This window comes from Musa acuminata, chromosome BXJ1-1 (assembly GCF_036884655.1).
Source record: "Musa acuminata AAA Group cultivar baxijiao chromosome BXJ1-1, Cavendish_Baxijiao_AAA, whole genome shotgun sequence".
Classification (NCBI taxonomy): Eukaryota; Viridiplantae; Streptophyta; class Magnoliopsida; order Zingiberales; family Musaceae; genus Musa; species Musa acuminata.
The window spans coordinates 15,511,353-15,533,521 of NC_088327.1; the positions used below are offsets into that span (position 1 = coordinate 15,511,353).

Below are 22,169 nucleotides of genomic sequence, written 5' to 3' on the forward strand. Positions count from 1 at the left end.
GGATTTCTGCTATGACTTCTTCCACGTCTTTCTTGTTTTTCAGTAACAAATATCCTAGAAGAAGATTCACCTTGTTCTTTCCTTCTTGCATCTTCATTTAGCAAACTATCTTTAACTATATCTATAGTTAGAGTCCCCTCTGGTGTGGAATTACAAATTGTCACAACATATATTTCCCAACTTTCTGGTAAAGAGCTAAGAAGTAGTAATCCTTGCATCTTATCATCTATATTCATTTTCATAGCAACCAACTTGTTTGCAAGACTTTGAAATAGGCTTATATGCTCAACAATGTTACCACCATCTTTATACTTCAAATTTACAAGCCTTCTGAGGAGAGAAATTTTATTTCCTACCGTCTTTTTCGCAAAGAGGTTTTCTAACCTTTGCCAAACAACATCAGCTCTAGTTTCATCTGATATATGCTCATGCAAGTTTATATACATCCATCTTCTAACATAGGCAATAGTTTTTCTATGTTGAACTTCTCATTCTTCATCGTCCATAGTAGAAGGTTTATTTTTAACAATGATAGGCTTATACAAATCTTTGCAATATAGTAAATCTTCCATCAGACGCCTCCAAGATAACAGATTTATAATAGGTCTTCTCAGAATAACTAGAGGATCATAATAACATCAAGATCATAGATCTTGACTCAAGAATAACATATCTTCATCACATACGATATATCTTCTCATAAAAGAATTCTAAGTCTCATAATGGATATAGTAAAAAAAGTACCTTAGAGAGGGTAAACTATAGATCAACACCATTAGAATTGTAGAGTTTACTACAAGGATTTTTCACATAAAATTTGGGTCAAAACTAACAACGTTTGACTACCGATCATCAAGCAAAAATCTAAAAAAAAAAAAAAAACCTTACTTTCTCTGCGCGTCCCCGCACACGTTCACTGTGCACTCACGCTGCTTGCTGTGTCCTCACGCTGCACACGTCACAGCTCTATCTTTCTCTCTTTTTAATTTTTTTGATTTGGGCTCAAACGAATCAATTTGTCCAAGCCCACGTATGGCTGGACCCAACAGTCCTATATCAGTGAAATAACATCCAACAATGGTTGCAGAAGAGTTATACTGTTTTGTGACCATGTTAAATACATTATATCGAATTTTTAATGACCATGGAGACTGGTTTATAGATTGATGCTTCGGTATTTAATGTATATATATATATATATATATATATATATATATATATATATATATATATGAAATCTGACACGATTTCATATGAAATCGAAACCACTTATTTCGGAACAACGTCAAGTCAGAACGACTTGAGACACGGACCAAGCGCTCGTCCGGCGCACTCGAAGCCATCGAGTCTCACGTGGAGGTGGCGTGTTTCACGTCGGAAGTCCCCGCCTTGACCCGATCCCTGTTCATACGTGTCTCCATTTGGCATTCCGATGTGATGCATGGCATGAGAATACGACACGACACGGGAGTCGACTGTCGGTTGACTTGGACCCGACCCAGGGAAACCAACCAGCAAGTAAGATTTAATAATAATAGGAGAAAAAAGGTAAATATTTGGATGAATGAATTTTCCGACATTTATTTGTTTTTTCATACACTGCATCGTGCTTCATAGGAAAGTTATTAAAATCGTTGATTTTTCTTTTTTCTTTTTTGTTATAGATAAATAACAAAGTCCACATTAAGTGATCGAATTTTAGTATCAACCATCAATACCCATTAAGTAGGTTTGGTATTTCATCATCATTTTAATATTATAAGTATAAAAAAATGACGTAATAAAATTATAATCCTTAATTTTTACAAAATAAAATTGAGAGTGGACCTTTCGTATGTGTTTTTAATCAATACCCATTAAGTACGTTTTGTATAGATAAAAGTGTTTTTAAAGACCTTTCGTATGTGTGTGTGTGTGTTTCCCACCCATTGATTCGAAGCTTCGGTATCAATACATAGTCATGTCATGAAGACGATATAAAGAAGCCACTTCCAAGGTACTTTCTCTGGCTCCCTCCTCGCCTCCTCCAAATCAAGCCTTCGAAGGGCATCTCTTTCTTCCTTGCTTCCTTTCTTGCTTCCCTCCCTCGCGCGGCGACGAGGGCAAATCCTAGAATCTTTAGGGCTTTTGGAGGAGGATCGGATCGTCGGGATGGATCCCGAGCACACCTTCCTCCGCGTGCACGCCCGCGTCTCCGGCTCGCTCTCCCAGCTCCTCGGCCCCAGGGTACGGCTGATGCTCGAGTACGCCTGCCTTGCCGCAGCCGGCGCCCTCTTCTGCCTCCTCGTCATCATGCACATCAATTTCGTGCAGCAGGTCGGTCGGTGGTCCGTTCCCTCTCTCGGTACTGTCATCTTTGTGCTGTTTCTGATGATTTTGATCTGGCCTTGTATGGTTTGAGGATCTTGCACTGACCCTGTTGGTGTAGTTGTGTATTTGTCGAGATAGATGTAGCTTGGTTGGATGAAGAACTTGTTGTGACGTACCCACCTTGTCAGTCCTAGATACACGGGAAAAGAGCTTTCAGCTTTGATACGAGCGACGAGATGTTGCTTTCTCTAGAATTTAGACCGGCACCGTCTCTTATACAGCTTTATTTTGTTTCAACTTGTAATGAGTTTAACCCAACTGAGGGAAATTTGAGTTCCTTGGATTTTATATTATTCCGATGTTGTTTCCAGTCTGAAACTAAATTCAAGAAAGAGGCTGATGGTACATTATAGGGAGCATCTTTTGAGATTAACTCGACCATTGAATGAATTGTAGTAACAAGAAATTACTCGTAAAACACATGCCTGCTTTTATAGTATGGCATCTGCAAAGACTTCTATGGCTGGATAATTGTATAAATTCTGGTCCATTGTCTGATGATATGCCAACTTTATCAAAATTCCGTGTTCCCTCCAAGAGAGTCTTCTATTGGCTTCCCATTAACAATTAAACTCTTATTAATTTGTTGCCAAGAAATTGAACTGCCAAAGGAACTTGTTTTGCGGAGAAACTCTGTCACACTTGTTCATCAACTGTCAATCGCCTAAAAAGTTCTGAACTAGCAAACGTATCTGTTGAATAAGCATGAAAGTGTTGGACCGTCTTGGCCTTTGGAGATCATTGAACTTGATGAAATATCAACTCAGGACATTGTATGTGCTGCTTACCCATTTAGTATGGGAGTTTAGCCCTGATCCGAGTCATCTAATTATTGTTTATGCTTACATTGAATATGTTGCAGATAAATGTTTTGCTGAAGTTGCAACCTATGTTTTGCTGTCTATTAAGCTTTGAAATTGATGTTTTTTTAAGTTTTAACAATACCTGATAGGTTTCTGATCATGCTATCCAATGTTACACCAGTTACTTCTATTTTAGCATCCAGATATGTATTAAAAATATGTGGTGCAGTTTTATTTTCCAAGGATATATTGGAAACTTTATGGTTTTATTTGTGTATGCAGCCTGGGTGTTCAAGGGAGTTCTCTGGGCTTGAATTTACTGAAGCTCAGGTGGTCCAGATCAAGGTACAATCAATGTCTCTGTGGAAGTAGTCACCAGCATTTGTATACTTCCTTATGAGTTATTGATATGATAACTTGTTACATGGAAGCATTTTTCACTTGACTATACATGAAATTATCCCAGATAGCAATCTACTTGCTTTCCTTTTCATAACTCCTTTACCTTTTGTTCTTGCTTTTAATTATTCAATCAGTGATCATCCTGGAGAAGACAGTATAACATGCGGTTTTGGCTTCTTCATTCCTTAATGTTTTTTACATAGTTTTTGACTTCTTTCTACAAACATCATCTTTGAGATTTTGCACTCATGCTAAAATTTGACCTCTGTATTTTATATATTCTTGCACTCTGGATGTGCAGTAAGTACTGTCAGTCATTTCAGATAACAGGTGGTGGTCTTTGGACTCAAAGTTCAGCTGAAACAGAGAGAGTGTCCTTTCAGAAAGGAATTTTGACTGAGACTTCCAAGGGTCCGGAAATGAATGAAAATGATATAACAATTTTTTCTCCCAAGTTTTGGTCAAATTTTCTATGCTCAGGTGCTGCAAAAAGCAAATTGATTTCCAAATTTTGGAAGAATGATAAAGAGTTATTTGAGCCTCAGGTGGGAAAGGGTCCTGACACTAGCATTAGTAATTCAGTGTTGTGTGATTTGAGTATGAAATCAGAGGCAAAGGACATGCAAATTGGGAAGCCTGTTTCTGTTGGCGAGTCACTTGTAGAAGCAAAATCATGGTTCTATAGTAAGTGGAAAATGCCAGTTGTTTCATTATGGAGCAGTGCAAGTCAGTACTCAAGCTATGCCCTCGAATTATGGGTGAGAACAAATTTCCATTGTCATGCTTTTTCGCTTTTGTTTCTGGGTATAACTATTTTCTTTGGAAGGCAAGACTGTAAATTTCCAACTTCAGGATCATATCTGAAATTATGTGCAGAGATTATGAATTCATGTAACCAAGAATTTATATACATTCTTTAAATACAGTCTTACTATTGTTATTTGGCATACCTTTGGACTTCCAAAACATACAATTTGTTACCAAGTTCTTTAGATTTACAGATATGTGTTTCTTACTGAAAGTTTCCAGTAAAAGGAACTGTACATATTACTACTACCTTGAGAAATGGAGTTCTATATAAATGATACACAAAACATAATTATACTCTGAATAATTTGAAATTCTTCCATCTGGAATTTAAAATTCACTTTTTGAGTTCTAATATAAACTGTTTTTGGTTGGAAGAGTTTAACATATGAAGAACTACTTTCTTCTTCTGAAATTGTTTTTGAAGTTGTTCATTATGCACAAAAACTTACTAATGTTACACAAAACATTTTCTTTAAAGTAAATGATTTCTGCAGTCCGATTAATCTTGTTCAAAGAGTTTCAAGTGGTAGTTTTTGCCTTTGCCAAAGGAGGTACCTCATGGTCTTCCAACACTACTCGTAGTTATGAGGAGAACAAAATATTGTTTTCCAATTTCTGGATCCCAAGCTGAAACATGCTGAAAGCTGGATCTGAGAGGTGCCACCTGACGAACACCATCTTTTACAGCGGCATGTAATTGAGAGGTTCCACACATTCCGCCACTTTCAGCTAGATTGTCACATGTTGCTTATCAGAGGACTAGGCTGTTTTCAGTAAAATAGTTTCAAACTCTTTCTGCAAAAAAAACATTAATAATCAAAAGTTAATCAAATACAAACAATCTAAGTATGACTCTGAATTTAATGGTTCTATGAGTGTTGAAGAATGATTGTTCTTAGTTTAGTGACGCAAGATTATTTTTGATTCACAAGCTTTTAACTGCAGAAACATTTAGGATGGAATGCATTCCTAAACGTCCCAAAGAGCTTTCGACCATTTCAGTTCAACCATCTTAAGGCATTTATGGGTAATGTTCCCTATCATGTTATTTATCATCATATTTTATTTTGGTTCATAGTTAAATATTTTTGTACTTTTGGCATTTGAAGTGATAAAAACATCCTTATGTTTGCTGTTTGTCAATTACAAGCATGTGGATTGTGTGCATCTTCAAATGCTATTCACCTCATGTTTTCTCTATCGTGTTTATTAGTATGATCAAGATCATAAGCTTATGCTGATTCAATTGTTAGACCTTGAACTTATGGTCAATTCTACTAGATTTGTTTAAGTTGTTACCAAATATTGCAGTCCAGTGGCTTGAGAAGAGAAGCAAAGCGCAGGAGCCAACTTATCTGTACACTGTGGAGAAGGTAGTATGTTTCTTCAAGTTATCTTCTTTTTAACATCTCTGTCGTCATTACTGAGACTTTTATAACTTAAGCTTACAATGCCCTTTTTTTCACTGCTTTTATTTATTTTATCAGACATTTTCCACTATGGGGATCTAATCATTGATTTTACAGGGGTATTTCTTACTTCCTGAAGGGGCAAAATCTCAGCACCACATTCGCACGACTAATCTTACTATATCTGCTCAAAACTCCTGCTTCGGAAACAGGTTACCCTCAAACCTTTTGTTAACTACATCATTTGTTTGACTCCCAGAGAATTGTGGAGCTATACTGTATTAGGAAAATTTCTTTTGAATTATGATGTCTTGAAACTTGTTGTTTTTTTTCTTTTTCAAATGCTAATTGTCGCTATTATTAGTGCTAACCTCATAAATCGAGTTCAGTCTTAAGGGTTGAACACACATGCGTGAGTGCACTTTTTGGTCTATGTCTATTGAATAATCTTATTCATTCTTTTATCTCAAGGATTAAGCACAGAATTTCATAGACAAAAACAAGCCTTCAGAGTTATCATGTATTTGTGTATAATTTTTGGTTTAGTGCTGTTACAGCCAGTTATATTCCTGTACAGGGTGATTTAAAACTGCCAATGGTTGGGCATCAAGGATTCTAAGGAGAATGTGGTTGGTTTTTAGGAACTAATTGGTGCTCTGAGGTGCTTTTTGAGCATACTTATATAGTTTTAATTTCATAAAGCTAGTTGACGTCCCACATTAAAGCCTGACTTTCTCTAACCAGTAAATTTACACATGTTGCATAAATCAAGTAGAACAAGTTAACCAAAATGACAGACTCTTCATCTAATGGATATGAGAGCTGAGATTCTGATGGTCACTAAATCAGGATTTAGCCGGATTAAAATAAAGTTCGGGAGATTGTAATGAACAACTTGTGTAATTCTGGAAAAAAAGTAAATCTATGTCAAGAAAATACCTGAAGATTTAGTTGCTCTGAAAGAATAGTATTCCAGTTGTAAGGCATCAACAACACAGAGTGGATAAAAGCATTACCCTGGTCATACTGGGGTGGTTGAACACTTGACACTACGGTCTAAATGGAACAACCTTACCATTCAAGGCCTGCCCTTTGGTTGTACTTTATAAAGTGAAATCAACAAACATTGCGTGCACAATACTTGATCTAAAATATATTCCTATAAAGCCAAAAATGTAGATCATCATAAAAGTTATGTCTCCCTCAAATATTGAGGCAACAAACGATGTTATGCAGGACATCCATTCATATTTCAGAATTCAAATTCAACATTAATTTAGCTGCAGTGATCAGCCACTTATTTGCTCATCCTACAATTCTTGAGCAGTAAATAAACTCCAAATGAGGTAAATATGGGAGGTTAATGTTGGTTAATATCATCTCTAAATAGTTGGGCGTTACGGCTTTGTTGTAGTTGTTGCATGTTGGTTAATATCATTAAGCCAAATCAAAGAACATGTCTTCGATTACTTTTACTCCTTGTCATATCTAACATGACTACACAATTTGTTAATCACATTTAAAAGAGTATCCCAATGTTTCGTAGACTAATTGGTACCATAGTGGTTCCACGTATTCATATCTAGCTGGTGATGTCATTTAATACTCAGAAGTATATATAACCTGCTGTTCACAAAATCGCTACCCAGTACCTATTATCTTATCAACTTGAATTTGTTCATGATTTTTTCTATTTGTTAGAAGAATTAAAAAGCTAATGTCCGAAATCTTATGCCAATCCCAACATTGGGTCATTGTAATTCTGCGTTGGAACTTGGAAGTATTATATACTTTTTCTATAGATTATGATTGTAAGGATATGACAACAGAATTGGGTTAACAATGTCAAGAATGGCCATTCTGCTTCTAATTATATATTTCATGAGTTTTATAGTCAACTAGCAGTACATCATGAAATTTAACATCTTGGTTAAAAACATACTTTTATTTTGCTACATATCTTGGATTTGTACATTATTAATCATACTTAATCATTCATCACATTTGAAAAACCACAATAGAAGAAACTTCTCAGTATCCTGATCTACTATAAATCATAGTAGAATAAGAAACTCTGATACCTACAAACTTGGAACAATTTCAGTGATATGAGACTATTGAGTTGAGCCATCAAAAAGGGAGTTCCACAGTCACTAAAAAATTTATAACTTCAGTAAGCTATCTGCTAACCAGCATTTTATGTGCTAAGGTCCATACTAGCCACGTTGGCTCTTTGCCAAGTCAGCATAATGTTGGCAAGTGTGACCAGCAAGGCATATTTTGATGCTGTGCTAGCTTGTATTATGCCAACTGAAAATAAATTGACACTTAAATTCATGTTCTAAACATCATTTTAAGGTGAGAAAGATATGGCCAGCTATTAATTAGTAGTATATGTCCCTTGAATAGAGGAGGGTTGGACCAAGCATGTTTTTGTCAAAACCTTGATAAAAAAAAAAAATTGAGTGCCAGGTTAAAATTTCATAGACCACCTAAATTGCAAGTTTAACCTCTGCAATATTGGGCTATGCACATTTTCATGACACTAATCAAACCAGCCAATCTAAGTTTTTGTCCACTTCCTACGTGGGACTAAATTGGGGTGTTACAGTAGGCATGAATCAGCAGAGTATTGGGCTATGCACCACTGTGTTGGAACAGTTACTTGATTGTATGTGATGCATGCAATATTGCATCAGAAGGACAAGCACTGGCTGTAGTAGGATACTCCTGCATGTTCATCTCTGTCATGAGAGCATCCTTTTATCATATGTTGACCTGTAACAATGCTTTTTTATTTATAGTAGAAGGTTCATTTAAACTGCTATAGTACTGTTTATCTTGTGATTTATTTTTTATTGTATGTCCTCACAGGTGGCAGCAACTTCTTATCAACACTTTTGTTGGTTATGATACAATTTTGATTAACAGCCTCTTAAATTCTCCTGGTCATGGTAAGAATTTTATTTTGTTGAAATATTTTTTCTTATTTTCATGTTTAATACATTAGTAATGCATCACATTCAATTCAAGTAACTGAGGAAAATACTGAATTGAGCTAGTTTAGTTCTTTTCCAGACTCATAAGTAATGCATATATGAGTATTATTTTATGTAACTTGAATCCATGGTCTTCTACTTGCATTGGCACATAATTTTGTGACCTTCATGCCTAGGCATGTTTTTGAGCCATATAAAGTAAATGTCGTTTTGATGCTAGGAAAGCATACTTCCCACTTCGTAGAAGTTGGGCTTCTGCTTTTCTTTTTCTGGAAACAAATGAATTCTGGTTATTGCCATAGGTGTCTTGCATTGATGGTAATTAATCCTTTCTTTTGTGCTTCTGTACTCTAATTACTTTAATGGACTTCCATGACTGTTAGCTTCTAGCTGGGTGTTAGAACCCTTGTAGATTCTAAACTTGGGATTGATCTCTTTAGGGGATCAGCCTCCTTGGAACTCTATAGGGGTTCCTCCCTCCAAGTTACTGTTCAAAGGCTACAGAAAAGATTCATCTATTGCTTAAGAAAAGAGAAGGAATACATGGCTATTTATAGGGCTTCTAAACCCTAACTCCTAATAGGACTCCTACTTAAGACTCTTACTTCTAACCAACTCCTAATAGGACTCCTACTCAAGACTCCTATTCCCTTACAACTCCTAATTCTTCTCTAAGAAAAACCTCCTACATGAATGCCCCTCTCAATTAGGACTCTCCTAGCTAGAGTCCTAACAGAATGTCCCTCTCAATTAGGACTCTCCTAGCTAGAGTCCTAACAGTTTTACATGAATATCCCTCTCAATTAGGACTCTCCAAGCTAGAGTCCTAACAGACCCGCCCTCTTCAAATCAGCCTTGTCCTCGAGGCTGATGATTCGTGAATTCTGGGAATTTGATCTTCAAGTCGTCATAGTTCTCCCAAGTGGCATCTTCTATTGGTAGGTTCGTCCACTGTATTAGCACTTCATTAGTGGGTCGTCGTCGTCGAGTCACGATCCGTCGATCAATAATGGCACTTGGCTGGGTCTGGAGTTCTCTTTGGGTAGTCATATTTGGTAGGTGGCTTTGGGCTGTCTCCAAGCACCTATTTAAAACTTCCGTCTGGCTGTTGGTTTGTGGGTGATATGTCGTACTCCTTTCTAATTTAGAACCCTGCATATGGAATAACTTTGTCCAAAATCTGCTCTTGAAGATGCAAGTAGAATTTGTCACAAGCACAATGCGTCCCTTATAGTATAATTCTTTTGAGTCCCGATTGTAATGAGCCACGGAGCTTGGTGCTTCCTCTAATTTTTTTTGTATCTTACTGGTCTCCGAATCTTCCTGCTATTCCATCTTAATATCCTCAAGGAAGTCGCTGGTTGGAAGTAAAACGATCGAAAATTCAGCTTGCTCAGGTAGCTGCGAAAGTGCATCTGCAACAATATTCTCTTTCCACTTTTTGTAAGTTATTTCATAATCAAATCCAAGAAGTTTTGTTACCCATTTTTGCTGCTCAGGGGATGATATCTTTTGCTCCAAAAAGTACTTGAGGCTTTTATGGTCGGTTTTAATTTGAAATCGTCGACCAATCAAGTAGGGTCTCCACCGCGTTGCTGCGCGCACAATAGCGAGCATCTCCTTATCATATGTTGACTTATTTTGATAGGAGGGAGATAATCCCTTGCTAGTGTATGCGAGTGGTCGACCATCTTGCATGAGAAAGACTCCAATTCTGACTCCAGATGTGTCGGCCTCAATAATGAAGGGTCGGTTGAAATCTGGTAGTGTTAGCACCGGCGTCGTCGTCATGGCTACCTTAAGTTTGTCGAAGGCAGTGGAGGCTCTGTCAGACCATTGGAAGACATCTTTTTTCAGTAAGGAAGTAACTGGTGCACTAATCTCTCCATAGTTTTTCACGAACTTGCAGCAGTAGCCTGTTAAACCCAGAAAGCCATGTAGCAATTTTATGTTCCTCGGGGTCAGCCAGTTTTGCATTGCTCCAATTTTGAAGGGGTCTACTGCCACACCTTTCTCTAATATGATATGCCCAAGATATTCTACCTTCTTTTAAAGAAAGCAAAAATTCATAGTGGTTGTTGTGTGTTCAAAATGTGGTTTTCGGTATGTCTTCTTTGCATACTCGTATTTGATGATACCCGGATCGAAGGTCCAGCTTTGTGAAGATTTGTGCTCCCTTAGCAACTCATCTACTACTAGAATAGGGTATTTATCCTTGATGGTTATGCCATTGAGAGCTCGGTAATCAACACATAATCGTCATATTCCATCCTTCTTTCGTATGAGGAGCACCGGTGAAGAGTAAGGGCTGCAACATGGCCGAATAACTCCTGTTTTGAGCATCTCTTTTACAATCCTTTCTATTTCATCCTTCTGGAGATGTGGATACTGATATGGCTGACCATTTGCTGCAGATTTTCCTGGAAGAATCGTTATACAATGATCATGTCGACGGGTAAGAGGTAGGTTGCACGGTTCGTCAAATATATCTGAAAATTCAGCAAGCAAAGGAAGTAGATTTGGATCTTCAAATTTTGTTGGCTCTCCCTTAGTTTGCAGCTCAAGTTGTACCAAAAGGCCGCTGCATGCTTTATGCAAAACCTTCTTCATTTGTTGTGTGCAAATCGTCATTATGTCGCCCTCACGTTTCCCGTTCAGTATCACCTGTTTCTCCTTACTGTAAAATTTCATAATTAGTTGCATAAAATTCCAAGAAATATCACGTAATGTCGTCAACCATTTAATTATGAGCATGGTCTCATGATCATCAAGAGGGAGAAGGAAGAAATCTGCAATTATCTCTTGGTCCTGCAGCAATAGTTTCTCCTGCGGGCGCCTACGATCACAATTCAAAATCCGTCCGTCGACGACCTTAACGTCAAACCTGCTGCAATTCTCAATAGGTAAGGCCATCTGGATAGTAACCTTACTATTTAGAAAGTTATTAGAACTGCTCGTGTCGATGAGAACAGTGATCGGTTGTTGTTTGAGAAGGCCTCCAACTTTCATCGTTTGAGGGTTTGAGTAGCCGGCTAGTGCATGTACCGTAACTTCAGTCGGTTGTGGCTCTTCTTCTGCATCTTCTTCTTCATGTTCAAGGCTCTCTTCTGGATGTTCAATGACCTCTTCTTCTATTGGTTCAATCATAAGAAGTCTCCCTTTACTACAGTGATGCTCACGGCTCCACGGCTCGTCACAATGCCAACATAACCCCTTCGCATATCGCTCCCGAAGCTCTTCTCTTGTTGACCTCTTTGGTGTAGGGACTTGGTCGATAGTAGGGGGGGCTGAGGGCTTCAATATTACTGGTTGAGGAGTGACCCTAGTCCTCCGAGCTTCATAGTTCAATTGCTCCTCTTGATGTCGTGCGAAAGAGATGGCTGCCATAAGTGTATACGGTTGTCGCGCTTTAACTTCTCCTCGGATCTCCGGCTTCAAGCCCTCAATGAAGGTCCTCAATAGCTGTTTTTGAGACCAATCACGAGTTTGATTAGATAACCTTTCAAACCTGGTTTGGTACTCCTGAATGGTGGAGGTTTGTCGGATCTTTGCTAGTTGTTCGTCAATATTCTTGTAATCGGTTGGTCTGAAGCGAATCAGCAGTCCTTCTTTGAATTGTCGCCATGAAAGGACTCCATAAGTATGTTCAAACCAGTCAAACCACTGTATAGCATCCCCTTCAAGATGTATAGCTGCAATTTTCACCATAGATACATCCGCGGTTTTGTGGTACCGAAAATATCGCTCCGCGCGCGAGATCCAACCAATCGGGTCTCCTTCTTCCCATCTAGGGAAGTTCACTCTCATGCATGGATAGTTGGGGTCAGTCATATAGCCTCCCCTCCCTTGGAAGTCATCTATTCGGGCTTGGTGTGATTGGGCAAAGCTGTCTCCTTGATTTGATTTCTTCGGGCTTAGTGGTCGGCCCAATCTGAGTTCGGTAAAGAGCATCCGAATCTTATCCTCCATTCGCACCTCCAAGGCTTCGAATTTAGCATTGATTACCTCCTTAGATGCCATAGTATATGCCCCCAAATCTCTCTTTTGTTGTTGGGTTAAAGGGTTGAGAGAAGTGATGGTTGAAAGGGTTGGTGGATTGGTGGATGTAGGCTGCGGTTTAGGCTTGTTTTGTGGCTGTTTTGGGTACAGTTTGAGGGTGTGGTTTGGCAGAGTTTTAGGGTTGTGGATGAAAGTTTTGGATCTGTGGTAGATGGTAGCAAAGGTTTGACAGAAATCCGTAGAAGTTGCAGCAAGTATGTGCTGTCTTGTAAGAGTAGAATTATCGTCGAAGAAACAACGGTTTCTCGACGTAATTTCCACCAAAAACTTAAGAGAATTGAGGAGGGAATTGATAGCAAAATCACAGTTTATATGACAGCAAGGATATCTAATTTAATCAAGAAAATTTCGGCAGTATAACAGCAAGGAAATTGGTGCAAGTTGCAATTGCAGAATTGTCGTCGAAAAATTTCAGCGGGTTACGATGAAAATTTGCAGCAATATAAAATCGTTTTTAGAGATGAATTTCTTAATAGATCAATCTTAGATGGAAGCCAAGATGATCTATGAAGTGTATAAGAAATTTCATTCAAAAAAGATTGCAAATAGATGGGTTAAGGCAACGATATGCAGCTGAAATTTTCTGCAGCATAGATTTTCAAGTGTAGCAGATTGGACATAAAAGATCAGTAGTTTATATTGAGAATTTTTCGATGAAACCAAAAGGAAATCCACTGTTAGGAAGTGTCAAAGATGTCATAAAAATTTCGTAGAAATTTGGATAGAAAAAGTACAGTAGCAAGATCAAACAGATGGTGCTATGCGGCTTGAATTCTGCAATTCAAGTGCAGCAGATTGGACATAAAAGATCAGTAGTTTATATTGAGAATTTTTTGATGAAACCAAAGGGAAATCCACTGTTAGGAAGTGTCAAAGATGTCATAAAAATTTCGTAGAAATTTGGATAGAAAAAACACAGTAGCAAGATCAAACAGATGGTGCTATGCGGCTGGAATTCTGTAATGTATCTTTCGTCGTAAAGATGAAAACTTTGTGGCGAAAAGTTTATGCAGCAATATAGGAACAATTTTTTTTTTTTTTTTTGGATTTTCGAATAAGGATAACTAAATTACAGCAGCAGTAAGGTAGGAAACCAGAACCTGTTGCAATTCACGAGGAGATCAAAGGATGATCCGTGGTGGTGGAGATGATGGCGGAATTCGGTGACGATCTTTTAAGCAATTGTGGGAATTGCTTTGGATGGTTGTAGAGGGTTGATGGATGGCTGTAGAAGGGCAGCGAGACGCCAAGAACGCTGCTCTGATACCAGGTGTTAGAACCCTTGTAGATTCTAAACTTGGGATTGATCTCTTTAGGGGATCAGCCTCCTTGGAACTCTATAGGGGTTCCTCCCTCCAAGTTACTGCTCAAAGGCTACAGAAAAGATTCATCTATTGCTTAAGAAAAGAGAAGGAATACATGGCTATTTATAGGGCTTCTAAACCCTAACTCCTAATAGGACTCCTACTTAAGACTCTTACTTCTAACCAACTCCTAATAGGACTCCTACTCAAGACTCCTATTCCCTTACAACTCCTAATTCTTCTCTAAGAAAAACCTCCTACATGAATGCCCCTCTCAATTAGGACTCTCCTAGCTAGAGTCCTAACAGTTTTACATGAATGTCCCTCTCAATTAGGACTCTCCAAGCTAGAGTCCTAACACTGGGGTTCTCTTTTCTCTTTCTTTGAAAAACAGAATACTATTTTGTAGATTAGTACAGAATTAAAACTACTAACCTGTTTCAACTTCTTTGTCATGTTTCATACTCCACTTGATATGAAGGTGACCAGAAAAGAGCAGACTCTCTTTTGATTCCTTATCACCTTTTTCAGATCTCTATGATGACTCTCCTTTTTGTGATTAATATGCCATGCTTGATCATATTAGATAATATAGGTACACAGAGGGCAATGGAGAGGGATTTAGAATCAGTGTCCTTATCAGTTAAATTAGTGGAAAGGAGGATAATATTATAGAATAATACATAGAAGTAGGAATTTGTTGCTAGCAGGATCAAAACCATGCATGCACCAGATTTCCTTTTCTTAATTAATCATGATTGTATCAAATACTATTTGTAATTTTGTATCATTTAATTTATGATCAATTAAATTAAATATGCTGAATAACAACTGAGATGGTCATTTTTCATTCTATGTGCTCTCCTTGAAAGATAACATGTTTTGTCATGATATTTGTAATGATAAAAAAAATGTAATTTTTATATTTTCTCAAGAGATAAAAAAAAAAAAATTCTCACTTTTGTGATTGGATCAACGGAGAAGTTTTGTCTAGTAAGAATTTCTATGTATTTATATATATCTATTTGTTAACAACTACCCTTTAACTGGTGCAGGTTATCTATACAACTTCCAGACAAAGGAATTCTATAATCTTAGGTATGGGCAAGAACCATCAGAAGGTCATGCAAGATTTGGAGGTTTGTTAATTTAGTATCTGCTAGACAAATCTGTATAAAACATTTTTTTTATGTTTTAGTCTGTATTTTTTTTTATATTATGTTGTTTCCCAGTTGCTTGTTTGTTGAATTGTTCCTGTTCGTACTTTTGCTTTCTTCTCAATGGTATCAGTGCTTATATAATGCAATGGTTGTGTTGGCAGTTAATGTTGGTTCTACTATGGTACTTTCTTTCATGTTTGATGCTTCTATTAGCTTCATAAAAGATTTTATTATTGCTTTTACTGAGTGTGCCTGCCTAACTCATTATATGTAGCTTATAATACAACACTGGTACATGGAATAAATATCCTTTCTCCCTAGATGAAATTAGTTGTCTTGGATATACCTTTTTTTGTCTTACAATTAGTTTTGCATATGTTTGAACTAATTAATTTATGTCTAAAACAGAAAGAATTGTCTTAAATGAATGAATGTACTTAGTGATTCAGATGCTTGATTTTGGAATTTGAAGATTATCTTCAGTTTTCAGTTTGTTGAAGGTTTTTCTTTAATGGTAATTTTTATTGGAATCAATTTTGTGTAAAAGCTGCGACAGGTTTCATCAAGTTAAAACAGACTCAAGCACCTCAAAGTGTGAGAGAAATATGTACTTATTTGGTTTTAACAGTTGGATAATAACTTGATTTCATGTAGAATTAAGTATACGAGGAAGATCTAACAAACAGAAGTTTCTATAGGATCCTTGAGATGAAGATGAAGGTGATATATTAAAATCAGCAGGATTAAGAGCATGTTACAAGTATACAGACAATGGATTTATCTTTATGAGGGTTACTTTCGAAAGGTGTTCATTTTGAAACTTTGGATAATTGGAAAAGAGAGAGGAAGCTAGTGGCATTTTCTTCGACATGACTTGACATAATATAGGTCAGTGAACATGGTCATGAGCCCATTGCTGAATATTTTTACAACACCCTAGATTTAGCTTCACATCAGATGTGGGAGACCAATTGTCTTGGTATATTGGGGTAAATGAGTCTATCATCATTAATTTAAGTTTAAGAATTTTTGGCCGCATGTTTCTAGGTCTATCAAGTTAATAGGTCAATTATCCTATCAGCACCCTAGAATTTTACAACACCGTAGATTTAGCCCCACATCAGATGTGGGAGACCAATTGTATTAGTATGTGGGGCTAAATGAGTCTAGCATCATTAATTTAAGTTCAAGTATTTTTGGTCACATGTTTCTAGGTCTATCAAAGTTAATGGGTCAATTATCCTATCAACTTGGGTTGTGACAAATGGTATTGGAGCTAACATAGTATTAGACATGGTAAGGGGAAGTAAGAAAAGTGTCCCTATAGTTAAGGGCTAGATGTCATGTGCGCCATGGTAGAGGTTGATTATAAGTTATGTTGATCCTTTACAAAAATGTCAAATCTTAATTGAGGGAGATTATGACACTCGAGATTTGGTCTCATGTTAGATGTGGGAGGTCAATTAAATTGTTATACAGGTTAGATGGATGTACTACTATTGGCTTGAGCTTAAGCAATTTGGTCCACAAGGTCTTAGACCCATTAAGTTAATGTGTTAGTTGTCCCATTGAACCAAGTCATGATCAAGGTTTGTGATTTAATGTACCTATAGTATCTTGGTTAGGGTTCAGACTAGTAATGTACTGGTGTGCATTGAGTGTCGGTATACTGATATAGCTTTGGAAAAGTTCTGAAAAAATAAAAAAGAAATTTGTACCACCCTATACTGAGTGTTCCACATGGTTTACCATGGTCAACACACTGGTAGGCCATCAGACTGATAAATACCATCCATATTAAACCGTACTAGGTGGTATTGAAAACCTTACTCGTGACACGTATTTGTTTAATATCTACTTCAGCTCCTGTCATCATTTGTGTTTTATGTCAAATGTTCTGGTGTAATTTATATTTCCCTTTAGGAATATATGGGCCTTACAAGACTTGTACTAGTGTGCTTATGTTGGTATCTTTCTGCTGCTGTGATATGTGTATGATACTGTGGAAAATTGTATGTCACTACATTAAGAACTTATGCATCTATACAAACATCTTCTGAATTTTATGGGATCACCTTTTCTGAATGCTTAACAAACGTACTTCTTTTGAGGCAGACTCTGCAAGAACAGCACATCCTGTCTAATTCTGTCTTTCCAAACTTCATCAAAATGTACAATCTGTATTTGCAGAAATTTGTATTAGCTTAGTTAAAAAATATTAAGGGACTGTTACATGCTTCCTTAATTAGCACAGAAGATTCGTGAGCTAAAAGATTTACCTGCAATCATGTTTGTCTGCAGTTCAGTTTCCTTCGCAAATTATTTATTATCTGATTTGCCATTTTTTAGGGCTCTCTCTCTCTCTCTCTCTCTCTCTCTCTGTGTTAATGCAGTATCTTTTTTGCTAAAACTAACTAGATCATTCGCCAATGCAGATTTCTTTGTCACCAAAAGTGGTGTGCTTATAATGTCATTATTTGTTTTCTTTACTACAACCATGTCAGTTTCATTCATTCTGAGGGAAACACAGTCGCGCATGCTCAAGTTCACTGGTTTGTTTCTTGTTCTTGTTTATAGTTACCTAAATAACTGTCTTTCAGCTTATGGTATAAGAGTTCACTGTAAATACTTCATTCACTATGGCAGTGCAACTCCAACACTATGCTAGCAATCAGCTTCCCACGTTCCAATTGATCTTTGTGCACATAATTGAGTCTCTGATATTTGTACCTGTAAGTAAGATCTCATTGCAACCATTTTTCATTTTGTGAACTTTGTGAAAGCATAATGTAGTTTGTTTTCGTAAAACATCTTATTATTACACTTTCTTGCTAATGCAGATTATGGTCGGTATCCTGTTTTTTCTGTTTGAGTTCTATGACGACCAGCTACTTGCATTCTTGGTTTTCATTCTTGTCTGGTTCTGTGAACTTTTCACTATGATCAGGTACAGCTACTCACTTGTGTTATCAAGAACTGCTGTTTTTGTTTTACTATTGCCTTAAATGCTTTTAAAATGCAAATCTATTTACTTCTACTAATAGCATCAACCTAGGCTCATAATACATCTGACATGTTGTGATAGAATATGGCTCCCCATGTTTGTGTCACAGCGTGCTTCCTTGTCAGCACCAGTGTAAACATTTTGAGAAAGAAACAATCATTATTGAAAAAAATCTGCTGAAAGAAACCAGATGAAGCATACCTGATGTAGAACAGATTTATAATATTGTGTTTTTGGTTGGTTTGCAGTGTTCGGACAGCTATATCAGCACAGTTCTTTCCTCGGTTCTTCTTGCTCTATTTCCTGGTGTTCCATATATACTTCTTTTCTTATGCTTATGGTACACTCATCATATTTTCTGCTTTATTTTTTAACACCATTTAAGTTTATTTTCTTGGATTATTATATCATTTGCTAGCTTTCTGTTTTTTGTGTCAACTATCTCCAGGTTTTCTGTACTTGGCATTTTCTGCTACAGCAGCATTCATGCAACATTTGGTCCTTTATTTCTGGAATCGATTTGAGGTACATGTTCTGCTTGCTTTGCAAGTAGCTGACTCTGTTATAGATACAAGGATATGTCTTGGGTTACTTTCCCCCAGAGACTCATTCTCATATAATGATGTGTCTTAAGAGATTCACTTCATAAACTGCACATTTACTATCCAAAGTAGGAAATATGCAAAGTTCCTTTACAGCATCATCCAATCAGATCACAATGTAGTTACATATTCGAGAAACAACATTCACAGAAACACAGAAAGAGAGAGTGTGCATAGTTGATAAATATCAGAGAAAAGATTAAATATTTGATAAATACCCTCATCTAGCTGAAGAAAAGGTTAAATATTTGCTAAACATCAGAGAGATGATGTGTGGGAATTCATTAAGTTTCCTGTTATGGAATTTGTACTTAAATGTACCTGAAACTCAAGGATACCATCAAACAGTTGGATATGATGTTGAAGCATCTGAGGAAGAGGACAGAGATAAAGTTATTTCATTTTTGATACAGGAACTTGAGTAAAAAACCTGAAGAAGGCTGTTAAACCAGTTGCACTAAGTTTTAGATACCACTTGTGCTGTGACCCCTGAGAAAGTCGAAGCTCATAATATATAATCTGGTCATATATCACTTGCACTGATCTTTGTGTTATAATATCAATTTTCTTAAAAATATTGCCTTCAAACAACCTTACTGTGCGAGTTCAATGTTTGGCATCTCTTCTGGTCAAAGTCATTTTTGAGAACAATACTTTTCTCTCAAAATGCAACTCTATTGTGCATTGTAAGTTTTGAAGTCATATGTCACCATTCTCCCAACTCTATCAGTCATGAGAAATTTTTGTGGTTTATCATATGGTTCCTCACATGTAACTCATATCCATTTGGAAGGAAAACATTTGCTAACTGAGAAATTAAAAAGAGATTTATGCTTCAGCTTGTCCTTTTTTGTTGTATTTGGTTATAATAATTATCCTATGGAAGTGACAAAAAAACTAACTTCATTATTATTTGCATCATATTTCTCCAATCCCTTGCAGGTCCCAGCCGTCCAGAGATTCATAAGAGCCCGAGCTCAGCTGCACCATCAGACCAGTGTTCAGATCACATCATCCACCTTGTACCACCCCTTGCCTTTCCATGTCACCGAACTGACCATGCCCAATCCTGATTTGATCCATAATGAATCCATGCCAACTCCAGATTCTCCCACAAGATCCAACCCTGTCGGATTATCTGATCCTACAGAAGGCCCTGAACCTCGACCAGCTTCAGATCTAAGTTCTCAGCAAACAAGAACTACCTCAGGATCCAGCTCATTAAATCCATTCAGATATCTTCTGTCCTGGATAGCAGGTGGTGCTTCTGACAACTTAGTTTCCTTCTCCATATTCAGGAATTTCCGACTCCGAGGCCAGGTTTTTGCACAACAGGCCTAGCAAGAGAATGTGTCATCAACACAGGATCAAACCTAAGAAAGAAGGTTCAAAAAAGATAATGGTCCACAGTCCACAGAAATGTTCATTGGATCAGGAAAGCTTATGATACTTTTGCATTGCTTGTAGCATGCACTCCATTGTAGCAAAAGGGAATATATATATATATATATATATATATATATATATATATATATATATATATATATATATATATATATATATATATATATAATATTTGTTCTAATCCATTAACAGTTCATATGATTGTATACAAATTTTCTTTTTCTTTTTCTTATCCCTTTGATTGTGCATTTCTTGTACATTTGGTTGCAAGTTTCCATAATCATACGTAGGATATTAAAAGAATATTCTTTGAATTATTTCTATATTTCTTTTACAAGATAAGTGATTTGAGAATTGTTTCTTTTTGAATGTGTGAACGATGACATGTGTTCATGATGTTCATGTTGGTGTCTGTCTTAGTAAATCGAGTCTAGAATATTAGATTAGATGTTTATTTGGATAAAATGGTTCTTGTATGTCAGGATTTTTTGGGTCAATATTATGAATGTAAGGTGTTTTTTTTGCCCTAAAAATATTTTTATTGTCATACTTTTATCAAATGATATTCATCTAATTAATTTTTATTTAAAAATATCTTTTTAATTAATTTGATGAAAATATCCCATCATATTTTCATCATTTGATGAAAATACGGGGATAAGGGAGTGGTGTTGCTCATCTTCTCCTCCTTTGCCCCTTCTCCCCCACCTCAATAGCATCCTCGACGTCACCTGCACTGCCCTTTGCTGCTCTCTCTTGTCCCCATATTCGATATCTCGTTGCCTATCTTCCTCATCCCTAAAGCTTCCTGTCTTGGGTACCCTTTTGTCGACGCTTATGGTACTGCACTATGACACCTTATGTCATAATGTCATTGATTTAACCATGAATAAAACCAACTTCGTGACTTGCCATTCGTGTCATGACATGTTGTTAGCGAGAAGAGGTGGGGGTGGGGATGCGGCCTTGTCGAGGGTGAGTTGTGGTAAAATAACTATCTATGTATATATAAATTTTAGATTTTTTTTGGAAATATCTTATTTATTTATCAGCCCTTTAAACTAGAGTTTTTAATTTCGAATGATACCGTCCATACCGGGCAATATTGTTGATTGGGGTTGTTTTTGCCCCATTACCATATGAAATCGATTGGTAATAATCGATTTCGACCGTCGCTGCTTGCTACCGGGCGATATTAGCTAAGGGAGAAATAAAGGGAGAACTTGGAGATCCAATGTTACTCTTCCTCGACGATCTCGATCTGTCGTTGTCCTCCCTCGTCAAATACTGTAGATGTGATATCACCTCCTCCTTGTCTGAGGTGATGAGGTCTCGGCGTCGTTGGGAACTTCTCCTAATTCGCACAAGAGAAAAAGTCTCAACGATATCGTCGAGGCTTTGCAAGAAGAAGAAACTTCGCGTGAAGAAACCTTAGTGACGTCACCAATGTTTTGAGGTTTTCTTCTACCCGCGTGGGGGGGGGAGAAGAAACGATGTGACATCACCTCGACGACATCACTCCATATATACATGTATATATATATAAATAAATAAATAAATAAATAAATAAATTATATATATATATATATATATATATATATATATATATATATATATATATATATATGTCAGAGTGTATCATTCAAATAAATAAATTATATATATATATATATATATATGTCAGAGCGAATGCATTGAACTGAACTCGAAACTTCGATACGATACCAAATGACAAACCATGCTTAAAATTATGATCGATTCGGTTTAAGAACGCCAAGAAGAGGGAGGCAAGCGGGTCCCCCCGCTGCCACGACCCCACCCGCCTGGGACACCGTCGACCTTA

The 22,169-nt window shown here is 36.9% G+C and overlaps 1 protein-coding gene across 1 annotated transcript; it reads left to right on the plus strand.

Moving 5' to 3' along the window:
* Nucleotides 1-1,964: 1,964 nt before the first annotated feature.
* LOC135676141 (membralin-like protein At1g60995) lies at nt 1,965-20,411 on the plus strand. Its single transcript, XM_065186999.1, has 14 exons — nt 1,965-2,316; nt 3,456-3,518; nt 3,899-4,333; nt 5,331-5,412; nt 5,697-5,758; nt 5,912-6,006; nt 8,669-8,748; nt 15,212-15,295; nt 17,752-17,868; nt 17,963-18,048; nt 18,157-18,263; nt 18,569-18,660; nt 18,769-18,845; nt 19,865-20,411. Exons 1-14 carry the CDS (start codon nt 2,152-2,154, stop codon nt 20,261-20,263), a joined length of 1,944 nt encoding a protein of 647 aa, XP_065043071.1. The 5' UTR covers nt 1,965-2,151; the 3' UTR covers nt 20,264-20,411.
* Nucleotides 20,412-22,169: the final 1,758 nt, after the last annotated feature.

Excerpts from the sequence above, each read along its gene's own strand:
- LOC135676141 (XM_065186999.1), top strand. The coding sequence starts at position 2,152 with ATGGATCCCGAGCACACCTTCCTCCGCGTGCACGCCCGCGTCTCCGGC. Across the intron at positions 18,264-18,568 it reads GAACTTTTCACTATGATCAG|TGTTCGGACAGCTATATCAG; the intron begins GTACAGCTACTC and ends GTTGGTTTGCAG. Across the intron at positions 18,661-18,768 it reads CTTCTTTTCTTATGCTTATG|GTTTTCTGTACTTGGCATTT; the intron begins GTACACTCATCA and ends AACTATCTCCAG.